The sequence below is a fragment of the Notothenia coriiceps genome, unplaced genomic scaffold (assembly GCF_000735185.1).
Source record: "Notothenia coriiceps isolate Sejong01 unplaced genomic scaffold, NC01 NC01_scaffold00012069, whole genome shotgun sequence".
NCBI classification, from domain to species: Eukaryota; Metazoa; Chordata; class Actinopteri; order Perciformes; family Nototheniidae; genus Notothenia; species Notothenia coriiceps.
In genome coordinates, this window is record NW_011344770.1 from 1,241 (window position 1) to 15,236 (window position 13,996).

A 13,996-nucleotide genomic window follows, 5' to 3' on the forward strand; every position below is an offset into this window, starting at 1 on the left:
TGTAAATACTATGGTAGACTACATCAAAATGAACATATTTTACCGTGATTTAATTGTAATACACGTTTCAAAATGATGCCGAAGTAACAACATACTGATACCGGTTAGTAAAAACCATGAATTAATGTGGTGACAAGTGTGCAGACAAGACGGCAGGCGAAAGACCTTTTTAAAATGCGTGTTTTCTGAATGGAGATCAGATCGATCAGGATAAACCAAACTGTAGCTCAGTGGCTCTCAAACTTTTTCTACCATTCCCCTCTTTGAACAGCCTTTTCAAGCCCCACCTGTGAGCTACTTTTACTCCTCTTTTTTTTTTGTTGCAGTGAATATATTTAGCATATGTTAACATTATTATATGCTTACCTTTAACCTTTATGTGCTGTTTGGGTCTTTGGGACCCGTTTTCAGTGTTTACTCAAATAAAATGTATGCAATTTAATTATTTCAACCTGCTTTATTACTACTCTTGGGGGGCCCGGGGGCATGCACATTCATTTATGGATACAGCTCTCAACCAGGGACGTGTGAACTGTTCTAATTGTCTCTTATTGCTAAACTCGGTTACTTTTACAGCTGGTTTTAATAAAAAAAATGTTTTCCATATCAGAACCCCTTAATAGCAATCACATCAAACATCCAACCACTTGTTACCGTAAAAAAATCGACTTTTCCCTTCAGTGGTCATTTCTACAGAGAAACCTGAACGCAACATCCCAGCAATGAATTGAGGTTAGAGGATGAAAACAGTAATGGACAAGGAACGCACATAAGGTAGCCTTGTATTACTACAAAAAGCATTGTTTCATGTTAAATAATTTGTTCAGCTTAAATGTGTTAACAGTGTACCGAGGGAAAATCGTGTATTCTATAAGAATACTGTCGTTTCGACCTACGACTGCTTGTTGGGTAGCTAAGTTAGCCTCCGTAGCTTAGGAACTAGCTAGCGTTATTAGCTGTGTGTAACATTACCGTTGTGACATTGAACAGTACGACTCAGATAGTGGGAAATATTAGCTTGCATTCGCTGGTTTTAATAATATTAAAAGAGAACATCTTGATTACCGACTGTGTCGCTTGCAGCCGTTAGTTCACTCCCCCTACTCTGTGTTCTCGCTCAGCTGTTGTTGTTATGGCTGTTAGTGAAATCAAACAGCAGCCATCATGTTATCCCACAGGATAGACGTGTAGTTATGTTGTCATACATGATGAGTATGCAACTGCAGACCAATTTATCTGCGCCATAGCTACGATGCACACATAATTCTCGCTTGTAACTGTACAAAATATAGCAGTTTGTCCGTGGTTGTATTCTCTTTAGCGACCTCATGATGTCGCTGTTTTTCATTTGGTCATACATTTGCATTTTCATATTAATTGTATGTCTAATGAGATCTTAACTGGCAAGACTGAATATACTTGTATGGCAAATTAAATGTAAAAAAAATCTTCATTGTAACGTGTAAGTCACAATTTAAAGTGGACCTATCATGCTATATTTCAATAATATATTGTAGGGTCATACCTATATAAAACATGTCTGTGACATTTTTTTTTCAAAATACCAAACAGATCATGCATTTTAGCCATGCCTCACTTCGCTCTATTTGCTCTATTCCAGCCCTGTCTTCACAAGGGCTGATTCTGTGGCAAATGAGCTGCAGCTGACCACAGGGGGGCGAGGCACGAGCGTCATGTTACCATGCTGTTACCATGCCACGCAACCTCTCATTCCCCTGATAGGTGGAGAGTTGCCCATATAGGCGGAGCACCCCGTTTCTGACGTCAGAACAATTTCAAATCTGTATCAGTCTGTATCAGATCCTTTGCAGCCCCGTTTTTAGAGATTTGGGTATGGAGGAAAAGAGAGAGGGTTGTGTTTTCTACACTTGGTGAGTTCCCTGACACACCGGGGACACATATTCATGTATAAAAGACATACAAAAGTGCATTTTGCAGGATAGGTCCCCTTTTAAATTACCGATATATTTCATTTCCGATCTGGTGTTCAGAGATTAGACCAAATTAAAGATATATATCTATAGAATGCTATTTCTAATATCTAGAACTACCATTAAGGCATTACATTTGAGTTTCTATTAGAAACCATTCCCTTTTACAATATGTTGTATATGATCAATAAAGCTGCAGATGAATAGACTATCAACTAATCAAAAGACAGAAATATCATAATAGCCAACTATTTTGATAATTGATTTATGGTTCATGTTCAAATAATTGTTAATGCAAAAATGAACAGCTTATTTAAGTATTTATGGGTTTCCAACTGACAAAGCAAGACATTTGATCATATCACCTTTGATTTTAAGAAATTGGGATGGAAATGTTAAAATATTGTCTGGCATTTTATAGACTGAATTATTATCACTGTGGATACACATACACTTATTAAAACTGTGGATTAACTTTAAAAAACGTTGAATGCAGCCCTAATGATGAACAGTTCAGCATTTTCGTAATACCATCGAGTAACGAGCATGCTGACAGGCTGTCACAAAACTGTAAATAAGTGATGACCTTTCTGTATAATATAAGCCTGCAACGTGTGAGACTGAGTCGCTGTTTGAGGGTGTTTGGATCCACATGTCACTTCTATTTTAGTTTTTTCCACCAGCTCTGTTGCATTTTATTTCTCAGAGTTAATGTAATTGTACTTGTCTGACCTCACTACAGGTTGTTTATGTCATACCACTGACTGGCACTTCACGAAAACCACGAAAGGAGACAAGAGAGAGTCAGGAACCATGGAGGCTCGCTTTGGTAATATTGTGTTCAGCTCCAAGTTTGACTCAGGGAACCTGGGACGTGTGGAGAAGGTGGAGAAGGGAAGCTCCAGCCCTCCTACCGATATAGCGCCCAGTGGGAACACCCTCTCAGGATCCAACCTTACCCCTGACTATGAGTTCAATTTGTGGACACAGCCAGACTGCGCCGGCACGGAACATGAGAATGGAAACAGGTATAATATGTAATTATTTTATGTTATTCACATGAGGTCAGAAAAATGTATGAACAACACATTTTTCTAAAACTTGAATTTTATATAATCTAATAACAAAACAAAAAAAATGAGTGTAGAAAAAAAAGACATACACATCAACATTAATAAAATAAATGATATTAAAACAAACATTTAACATAACATTTAAAGATCGCTTTCAAATGGTTGACTGTGATCTGATTCAATACATTGTCTTGTCCTTAATTGTTTGGTAAATTTGTGATATTTAGGAAATGTGTAATATTGCAATCTGGTTTAGTCACCACCATTTAACAAATCTTAAATTGGAGAGAGTTTTGGCTTTAAGTGATGGGCCAAAGTTCACCACTGTAAAGGAAAGTGGTGCGTGAGATTTTAAATGACACAATAAAAAATGAGAACATTATTTTTAAACCTATAGGCAATTCTATTATCTTGTTTTCATAACCATTTGAAGCCACAAACCATGATTGAAATTTTAAATATAATAATTGCACAACATTGCACCTATTAGCAATTTCTTTTTGGAAATACATATGTGTTTTTGCTGTTTCAGATCGTGGTTTTACTTCAGTGTACGGGGTGCTGCACCAGGGAAGATACTGAAGATCAATGTGATGAACATGAACAACCAGAGGAAGCTCTACAGCCAGGGCATGGCTCCTCTTGTACGCACTTTACCTGGCAAGAACCGGTGGGAAAGGATCCGAGACAGACCCACATGTGAGGTATGTACGCATCCTGGCTGTCAGGGAGAGGAAGTGGGCATCAGGTATCAGCAAGCCTGAATGCTCTTATTATGTTTTATATAAAATATCCCTTTTTCTGTGGTTTTGCAGATTGTAGATAACCAGTTCATCCTCTCGTTCACTCACCGGCTGTTGGAGGCTCGCGGGGCAACCACCTTCTTCTCTTTCTGCTTCCCGTTCTCCTACAGTGAGAGCCAGGAGATGCTGCAGCAGTTTGACAAGAGCTTCACCAATTCTGCTCAACTCAGTCCGAGCAGGTAAAACAAACACATCATCTGCCCTCAAACACACATACTATGGGAGGTAGACGCTATTGTATGCTTAAACGTTGACTTGAGAAGGACACATTTCCGGAGAATGCAGATTTGAAAAGGATTAAACAATGTATTTCCATTTCACAGCTTTGTAGTATCTTCTTACAAAGTATACAGAGTTGAGTTCTCCTGCAAACTAAACCATGGTACGCAAGGGTGTAACTTTGTTTTGAGAAGTGGGGGGGACACAAAACAGGGGTCCTCCGCAGTGAAACATTGTTCTCGATTTAATTCCATCTCCTGCCTTTCTACAAATATATTAGGGACTATGATGTTAAAAAATCCAAGAAAAATTTGTAGTGTATATAATGAGTGCGGAAACGTATCTAGTATCCTATCCATGTGAGCCTGTTTTATTTGTGACGACCTCACGTCCTCTAGGGGGGTCCGGAGGCATGCACCCCTGGGAAGATTTGTTTCTTTAAATTGAAGTTAAAGGCATCAATCTGGTGCACAAATTAAGAGATTTATGGATACAGCTCTCAGCACTTGAAACAGAACTGTAGGCCTATATATTTCAATACTCCAAAAACCATTAAAATATGCTCACAAGCAATAACAAATCATTGATAAACTCCTCTCTCCTATTTTTATCATACCTAGTCTGCATTCTTTCTTTTTATTTATGCATATTTGACTAATCACTCCCCTTTTAAACTGTGTTTTTTTATTATTTACTGGACATTGGAATTATTTCTTAACTTATTTTGAACTTTAAATAGATGGAAATATTTGTTTACATAGATGACCAAACCGTTTGAGACCCACTCAGATAACTTAGACTAAGGTTTACAATCTAATCACTTAGTCCTTTACCTCCCTGATCTGACGTTATCTCTCGCAGTCCGACAGGAGAGGATTCTCCCTCTCCTTATTGTTGAAACAGCTTCTAATCTCCGTTAGCTCCAAGCTAGCACCAGATGCTAACAACAACCCCTGTAACTCCCTCTGTCTCTCTCTGTGTGTGTGTCTCTCTCTCTCTCTGTCTGTCTGTCTGTCTGTCTGTCTCTCTCTCTCTCTCTCTCTCTGTCTGTCTCACTCTGTTTCTCTGTCTCTCTCTATCTGTCTCTCTCTCTCTCTCTCTCTCTCACACAAAATGCGCTCGTGCCACCACACAGATGCTCCTCCGTGACGATGAGCGCTTGAGTAAAAAAAAAACAATAAACACATTTGCAAAGTGGGGGAGACACAAACGGGATTTTGAAAAGTGGGGGGGACATGCTTAAATGCAACTCAGCTCCCACGCAGACACACAGCCATGTTTAAAAACGTCGTTATTTGAAGACTTACCTTAATGTCGTTTTTTTCCCCCTGCCCCTCTAAATTGTACATTTTCTGACTTTCTCCCCCACCAATCTCCTTCCTCCCTCTGTCAGTGCCCCGGAAAGTGTGTATTATCACAGGGAGTTGCTGTGCCACTCTCTGGATGGCAATAGGGTGGACCTGCTCACTGTGACCAACTGCAACGGGATGCAAGAGGAGAGAGAACCCCGCCTGCCTAAACTGTTTCCAGACACAAACACTCCACGACCACACCGCTTCTCCAGCAAAAGGGTATCACTCAATTCAACATAAACACAGAATCTCTTTTCTCTTTTGTTATGTCAAAGCAGTGATGCTGACCCTTGTGTGTTTCACAGGTGTTTTTTCTCAGCAGCAGAGTGCACCCCGGGGAGACTCCGTCATCCTTTGTGTTCAACGGTTTCCTAAACTTTATCCTAAGAAGGGATGACCCCCGTGCTCACGCACTTAGAAACATGTTTGTGTTCAAGCTCATTCCAATGCTCAACCCGGACGGGGTCGTCCGTGGGCACTACAGGTAAGAACTGCCCATGTTCTCACCTGCACTGTGCTCAAAAACAACATTGTCAACATTTATTTTCATTTATTTATTTATCAAGTTGATCAGAAAGTGCAACTTAATGGACATGAGTAAAGAATACATCTATATACAGTGATGCAAATTAGTCGCTTTTCGGCGCCTCCCGCTTTTTTAACGCTGATTTGGGTGACTTGTGTAATTCGTGGAGAACCGAAGAGTTTTCGTTTTGGGGGGGGAGGGTCCGTCAGTCCGTCCGTCCGTCGGACTTCTCACTTCAAAAAAGAAGAAGAAATCTAGATCGCAAAATAATTAAACAAGCGAGTGCCTGTTTTTCCTGGCCAAGGACAGGTTCCTTGAACACAACACGAGCGTAACGTGTCTTCACGTGGTTATGTTTCGTCTGAAAGGAGTATCGGAGAGCATCGGAACGCCGCTCCAGCTCTTCAAATATTGCAGTACCCATAAGGAGCCGTACACATGCCGCAGTGTTTGGGAGCTGCGTCTTTAGTTGTAAGCACAGTGGCGATCTTGTTATTAGCATCTGGTTAGCTAGCTATGCTAACGAATTTAAAGAGCTTTTCTACAACCAGGTGGAAGAGAGCTCTCTCCTGAGAGGCTCAAATAACCTCAGCTCAGTGAGGTTAAGGCACACCTTGATATGATCATTATAGTTATTAATGAGACATTAGAGACTAAATTATTAACAGGTATAAAATACTATAGCCTATGACAGTAACAAAAGAGTTTTGGTGGTCATGCCACAACCGTGCACGTGAATGCATGCATGCATGCGTCAAACATGAGTCATGGTGAGATATCTGGATTAAGAAGTTGCTTTTTCTTTGCACAGCATGAAAGAAAGGCCAAATGAATTGGCTGTGATTTTAGTTTTTTTAAGCAGAGGTTGAGTTCAATAATTTGTACGGCCCTCGGAGGATGTTGTACAAATTGAAAGGAAAAAGGTTCCCCACCCCTGCTGTAAATAATAATAAAAACCCTTGATTTATTCATCTCTTTTATATTATAATTTATTTAACATCTCTGTCTCCTAATGATCTGAGTAAATTATAAAGAATAGCCATTTAATTGAAGCATTATAGCACAGGCCATTGTCAGATGGTATATTACGCTTTTTTTTTTCTGCTTCGAATAGTTCTCTCTTTTTTCACCATACCTGTGTTTGCATCACTGTATATATGTTAACGGTTTTACCTAATTGAATTGGTTTTAATCACATTTAGACTATATCTTACATACTTATTACATGTTTTATGTATCTCATTTTTATTTATCTATTTAATTTACGCTTACCAGTGTTATCCTTTGTTTCCTTTGTCTCTTATTGGTGTTGCCGCTATGACACCTGAATGTTTTTTATCTTAAACAAGTAAAAATGCGTTTTAAAATGAGTTAAGACTTGTCTGACTCAGTGATTGGTATATAGTTTAAACTCCTTTTTCCTACCATCCTTCAGTCACAGGGATACTTCCCCTTCCTGAAATGTGTCCTATACATTTTCATACATATAAAAAGCTGATTAAAACCCTGCTACATGCATAATAAGGTTCTTGGAGGAGACATCTAGCTGAAGAAGTAAGGTTCTGCTCCTTCTCAATTATGGAAACAAGTTTTCTAGTAGTGTGTATGACATTTAAGTTCCCAGGTTACTGCAGAAAGCCAGCTGTAATCCAGTCATTTACAGTAAGTGCATGTAAACACACACACTGCTGGTCTGGCAGAGGTTAGAGGAGCCAGGTCGGATGTCAAGTGTTGAGCAAATATGGGTTGAAACTGCGTCACTATGTCTCAGACAATGCTGTTTTAGGGGTATCAGTTAACAGTGTCAGGGTCTGCTGCTTCCTCTTTAAGCTAATGTGGGAACTTTTTTAGAAACTTAGCACAAAGTGCCATTGATTTCTAAGACCTACTTCATTGGAGAAATGCATGGCAGGACTTCGGCTGTCCCACCACCCAAAACATATTTTAGCGATGTTATTTTTAATTTTTTGGGAATGGTAACTCTCTTTTTTGCAGGACTGATTCCAGGGGTGTGAACTTGAACAGACAGTACCTGAACCCCAGCCCTGAGCTGCACCCTTCCATCTATGCAGCCAAAACACTTTTGCTCTACCACCACACACACAACCGCCTGCACAACACACAGTCCAGCACTCACTTTAACAGCACCTCAAACATGCAGTCCCCGCCCCTTAGCAATCCACCCGCCAATCAGCACCAGTCTCCTCCCTTCACAGCCCTTGAAGTTAGCTTAAACCAACGAAATGCGGAGAAAGACGCAAATCCTGCATCGCCAGAAGTTCCCATGGTGATGGAGGAAAACGGCTGGGTTACCAACGAGATGGAGAAAGGGGACCTAAACACGTCATCAAGCTCTCCGGAGACTGTACTTCCTGTTACTGTTGAGGAAACAGTACCACAGGTGGAGGAACATGAGTCAATTCCAGCCCAGGAGGCGGGTGTGGCGTATTATGTGGACCTACACGGCCACGCCTCTAAACGGGGGTGCTTCATGTACGGAAATAACCTCTCTGACGAGAGCCAGCAGGTAAACGCTTTGATTCTTGTTTTTTGTCTTTTCTTGAAATATTCTTCTCCAGCAGCTACAGCAGATAGGGTGCTAATACGTTTTGTTATGCACATCTAAGCTCTTGTTCACTCCCTCTGCAGGTAGAGAACATGCTGTATCCAAGGCTGATAGCCATCAACTCGGCCAACTTCGATTTCCAGGGCTGTAACTTTTCAGAGAAAAACATGTATGCACGAGACAAGAGAGACGGCCAGTCCAAAGAAGGCAGCGGGAGGGTGGCCATTCACAAGGCCATAGGGCTGCTTCACAGGTCAGATTGGATTCACAAAGCATTAAGAGTTGATGGTAGTCGCTCCAATATGTGACATAGCAACTTTCAATAATCCATTTAAAAAAACAATTGTTTTGTTTTGGATAGAAAAAAATACACCTTTCTGGAATTAAAGAAATGTGATTACCCACCTTTTAATATTTCATGGTGTTTTTACTCATATTTAACTACGTCAAAATGTAAAAATGTAATTTGACAACACTCAACTAACTCTATTTCAACTAAATGTAAACCTTTTTTCTCCTAAAGAAATCTAAGTTGACCCAAAAAGGGAAAAATACAAATAAGTGTGTTTTTTACAAAAGCAATCCTATCGGGATTAATCAAATGAAAATGTACTTTTGACAAAACATTACTAAACCCCAGTACTTGCTTGTCCTTTTAAATAAAACAAATGTCCATACTGTTTCTACCCCAATTTCATAAATAAACAACCCATAAACCAGTAATTCAAATTCATTTATAAAGTCAATTTATCGCCCAGTTAATTACCATCAGTCTGGCATCAGTCCTTTCTCTGTCATTACAATAAAATGGAGTTTGACAACACTCAATTAACCCTATTTGAATTAAATTTCAACTGCCGTCAGTCCTTTCTCTGTCATTACAATAAATATGAATGGTCCGATGTTAACTCATAAAGTTTAAAAACATTTGCTTGCTGTTAATGTATATGTTTTATAAATGTTTCTGTTATTGGATCCCAACCAGCTACACTTTGGAGTGCAACTACAACACTGGAAAATCCATGAACACCATCCCACCTGCTTGCCATGACAACGGACGGGCAACCCCACCTCCACCTCCATCATTCCCTCCGAAATACAATCCAGAAATATTTGAGCAGGTAAGTAAACAAGAATGATTTCTGTCCAGGTTTGACTTCTCATTCAGTAAGGAATGTGATTGCATGGGTACTTAAATGAAACATGACGCATCCTCCTGATTGATGTTTTGAATCAGGTGGGGCGTGCCGTGGCTATCTCAGCCCTGGATATGGTGGAGTCTAACCCCTGGCCTCGCCTGGTGCTGTCGGAGCACAGCTGCCTGACGAACCTTCGAGCTTGGATCCTGAAGCACGTCCGCAACAGCAAAGGCCTGAACACACACATCCACGCTCATCCTGTGCCAAGAATTCACCACAACGGCAGCAAGGCCTCCCCGCCAAAGAGCTTCAACAAGTGAGTTTACATGTAAACGATGATTTGCAGTGAGCTGGTTATTTTAGCGAAAATGTTTACACTCCCAGTCCATAAAGGGACCGTTATACCTTGTTCCCTTAAGTGTTTACTTCCTGTCTGTCGTCCTTTACTTCTTCAGATTTTTCTTTCCTCCAGCTCTCTTTAGCTCTTTCCTTCTCTTGTCTTGTTTTCTTGTTCTCTTTCTCTTTTTCTTTTCTTTACTCGGGACATTTTAGCTATCATAAATCCAAAGTTTTGCGCTCTCATTCAGAAAGCATTCTATGATGTTTCCTGATGGAGGAAAACTTGATATGTCTTGATCTAAATTGATATGACTGCACATGGTCCCTTTATCAGAACGTCCTTAGCAGCGATCTGCTATCGAAAAGGAATGTTGAATGTCCAAATTGACCAATCAGAATCAACTTTTCAGCTAAGCCGTTTAATAACTCTATACATCCCCAAAAAAGGCTACACTTCAGTTCCCTAGCTTATTTGTATGTTACATTAAGGTCTTCCTGTTTGTCTCTTCCAAGCAGCTGTCTGTCTGGCTCAGCGTCAGAGAACGCCCTCAGTCGCATTCGCTGTAACAGCCACAGCAGCAGCAGCCAGACGCCCTCCCCGAAGATGCACAACTCCCCCAGCTTTACGTTCGGCTGCCCCCCGCCCCGCACCCACACGCAGCACAACAGCACGCATACCAGCGGACGCGGAGGCAACAAAGCACTCGGGCCGGTCAGGGGTGAGTCGACCTCTTAACCATCGCTTCTGTTGCTGGCTGGCACTTTCTATCACCCCTCTCTGGGTGTACCTTCGCTCTTCTTATTTTCTTTCTAAACATCACTTATTCTGTCATCTAGTTTCTCTCATTTCTTGCTACCATCCTCGGTTTCTGCTGTTGGAGTGGTCGAAATGGGTGTTTGATGTTTTTAGTGTCTCTGTAACTGTTACTTCAGGTTTATTGTGATGGTTGTTTATATTATGTACGGAAGCCCTGAGATCTACGTAAGAAAAAGACATTCTGGTGATTTATTTCTCAATCTGATCTGAGTGTTTTCCTCTCCTAAGTTCATGACTTAACAGCACATGTTGCCAAGACAAACTCTATCATCTATCATTATTATTTTTTTCATCTATGCAAAAGGAGAAATAAAGTTTTGCCAGGATAATCTAAGTAACATACTGTGTGATGTGTTTTAACTTGTCAAAACACACCATGTATCACACTGTTTTTAAAGTAAAACGACAAACTTACCTGGAAAGAACCAATCATTATTTAGTCCTGTTTAGAAAATAGGGAAGTGGTGCACCTGAGCCTCTTGTGGCCACAATGACCGCAGCAACAACAAACACTTGTTTTTTTTTAATACTTTTTTAAATGTATGAACAAAGAGAGAAAAAATTAGATCAGACTTAGAAAATGTATCACCAGAAATGTTGGGAGTTGGCTGGATTTTAGAGACACATTGAGCACTGTCCTGGTGTTCCTATGGCCTGAAACATCAGTATGACCCCTGCATGACCTTCATATGACCTTACCACCTGTGCATGCATTTTTTGCCTTTACATTATTTGTATACCCAGATGAAACCCCATGAGCCCTGTTCCAAAAAACACCCAGATCAAATTGGTTATTTATACAAAAAGAACATTTCCATGAAGCTGACATATTTTAAAATGTTTGCATTTTATTCCATCGTACATAATTCTTCCATCTCGCTAAGTCGCTAATGTGAAGGAGACCTCATGTGTGTGTACCCAATCCCTGCATGTCTCTGAGCATGTGTGTGTGTCTCCCTCTCCGTAGACCCTAAGCCTCAGGAGAAGAGACGCCCCCCCCACCACCGCTCCATCCTACGGTCTCCCAGCAATAGCCACACACCCTCCCACCCCCCCGCCTCACCCCCTTCCTCTTCCTCTTCCTCGTCTTCCTCGGTGTGTGCGGTGGGCTCCTGTCCCATCGTGGCCTCCGTCACTATGACAGGTCTGTACTCCCTCCAGTCCCCCAGCCTCTCGACCTTGCTCCCCTCCCTGCAGGCTCTGCCCCGCCCCGGGCTGCTCTCCAAACTGAGCCCCCTGCTCCTTCAGAGCCTGCCGGCACCCCCTACCTCTCCAGCTGGGTCCACACAGGACTCAATCTGACCTGACCTGTGAGAGCTTGGGCGTAGGTGTGTTTTGCTGAGTGAGTGTGAGCTCTTAGAACTGCTTGGAGTACCAGACAAGGTGTTAGAAGCTATATTAAGAGACTGTATTTACAGAAACGGCATCTGCCTGATACTCCAAGTACTCTCGGTCAACACAAGTGCAAATCACTGCTTGGTCTCCGGTGTGTGTGTGAAACTGGTGCTAACAATTCAAAAACATTTCCTTAAATACATGTATCGTTGTTTTTCATTCTGCACATATCTGTTAAATATGAAGGTTCTGAGAGGTAAGTGAGAAACATTAGAAACATTTTATTCTGCCATGTTTTAAGTTATTATGTTTTTATTAAACTAGGACCATGCATACAAATACATTTCTCAAAGAGAAGAGACGATTTATGCCATTTTCTCTCATTTCCATCTGCTGTCCCCAGGCATGTACACACACAATAATTAATAAACACTTAAAACATGAATTAGTCTCTATTACACTCACAATCATACAGACTGTATCAATCAATTGCTTTTTTTCCTGTATTAATGAGCGCAAAACAGGTGAAAAGAAAGGTTTTGCCTCAGTAATCTAACTTCATTCCAAAAGGTTTTGGCTTTTTGCCAGTATAGTCTTTCTGAGTTACTTGAGTTTAGTTTGTGGAAACGCCTTAAATCACAGGAAAGAAAACATTTATATCAGACCTTGAAAATGGATTATAGGGCTTTTGTTTCTCACTTACCTCTTTGGGTGTCTGTAGTTTAAAGACATGTTTCTACAGTATTAGCATTTTAGGATGAATATAACACTTGAGAGTGGAAGCGTTTCTAGAATCTCAACTGTGACTGAAAAGTTTGAATTTGATTTCAAACCATAAATCAAGCAAGGGCATCTTGGCTAAATAATCTCCCTTTTCTCCCAGGACTCACAGAACATATAGATATTTGCGGCACACATTAATATTAAAAAAAAATTATACTAAATGATAATATTACTTGGATTAAGTATTTTTTTCAGTCTGTAATAAGTTGCAAAAAATACCATGTTACTGTGCTGACATTTGGGGAATAGCCAGGGCTTTTCATAACACTGTCTTGTTTTTACACGGTTTCTGTTTTAATGGGAGCTGTTTAAAAAGAGCTCAAATTAGAATGAGATACTTTTGCCATATTGCACTTACTTTTTTTGATTATTTATTGTTGTATTTATTTTTTTGAGAACTTTTAGATTGAGCCGGAACAAAGTGTGGCTTCTGTGTTTGTACATTTGCTGAAAGCTACTTCTCAACTCAGTGTATTTTGCTCTGTAATTGTTGGGGAAATACTCAATGTACTCTTCCAATATCAGAGTAGTGCATGATAACAACTGTGTACGTAACAGGATGTATGATAACCTAGAAGAGCGTCAGGACACAATATGATAAGCTATGTGACAACGATTAACATGATGATTTAGCCTCAAGCATGAACATTTCTGACGTGGGCCTTAGCTAATCTAAAGGACACTGTTCAGGAACTAGTTGTCCCATACGCTCTGTATGTGATGACTACTTCCATTCTTGCAAGGATAATAAATACATGTATCCTGATATTGAAACTCAAGCTGGTGACGAGTGATATTTTCTAACATAATAATTATGTTAGAAAAATACTTAATTTTGCCCTTATGGACAATTTCCATCGCTCCATCTCATATCGATTTAAGAACAAGCCATCAAAGCACCTGTCAACAGCTATAAGTTAAAACAGGCTCAGCTGCTCAGCATCATCTCTCTGTTTCCAATGCAGCAAACCACAAATTAATTTCAGCTGAAACACTCTTTGAGATAAATTCATAGCGATAAAGGTTAGACATTTGAATGAACTCACACACATTTCAGCCTCGAACACAACTTCTTTTCTGTCTGATTATCAT

General features: G+C 40.3%; 1 protein-coding gene across 3 annotated transcripts; it reads left to right on the forward strand.

The window, feature by feature from the left end:
* Window positions 1-703: 703 nt before the first annotated feature.
* LOC104947153 (cytosolic carboxypeptidase-like protein 5) lies at window positions 704-13,573 on the forward strand. 3 transcript variants are annotated; one of them, XM_010773113.1, is made up of 12 exons: window positions 704-774; window positions 2,695-2,980; window positions 3,558-3,729; window positions 3,841-4,007; window positions 5,441-5,618; window positions 5,705-5,883; window positions 7,921-8,452; window positions 8,575-8,744; window positions 9,477-9,612; window positions 9,729-9,946; window positions 10,483-10,688; window positions 11,754-13,573. In XM_010773113.1, exons 2-12 carry the CDS (start codon window positions 2,766-2,768, stop codon window positions 12,086-12,088), a joined length of 2,508 nt encoding a protein of 835 aa, XP_010771415.1. In that variant the 5' UTR covers window positions 704-774; window positions 2,695-2,765; the 3' UTR covers window positions 12,089-13,573. The 3 variants fall into 3 exon arrangements, with proteins under 3 accessions (XP_010771415.1, XP_010771417.1, XP_010771416.1); XM_010773115.1 differs by having other exon boundaries at window positions 10,486-10,688; XM_010773114.1 differs by lacking the exon at window positions 704-774 and adding an exon at window positions 1,873-1,892.
* The last annotated feature ends 423 nt before the right edge of the window (window positions 13,574-13,996 follow it).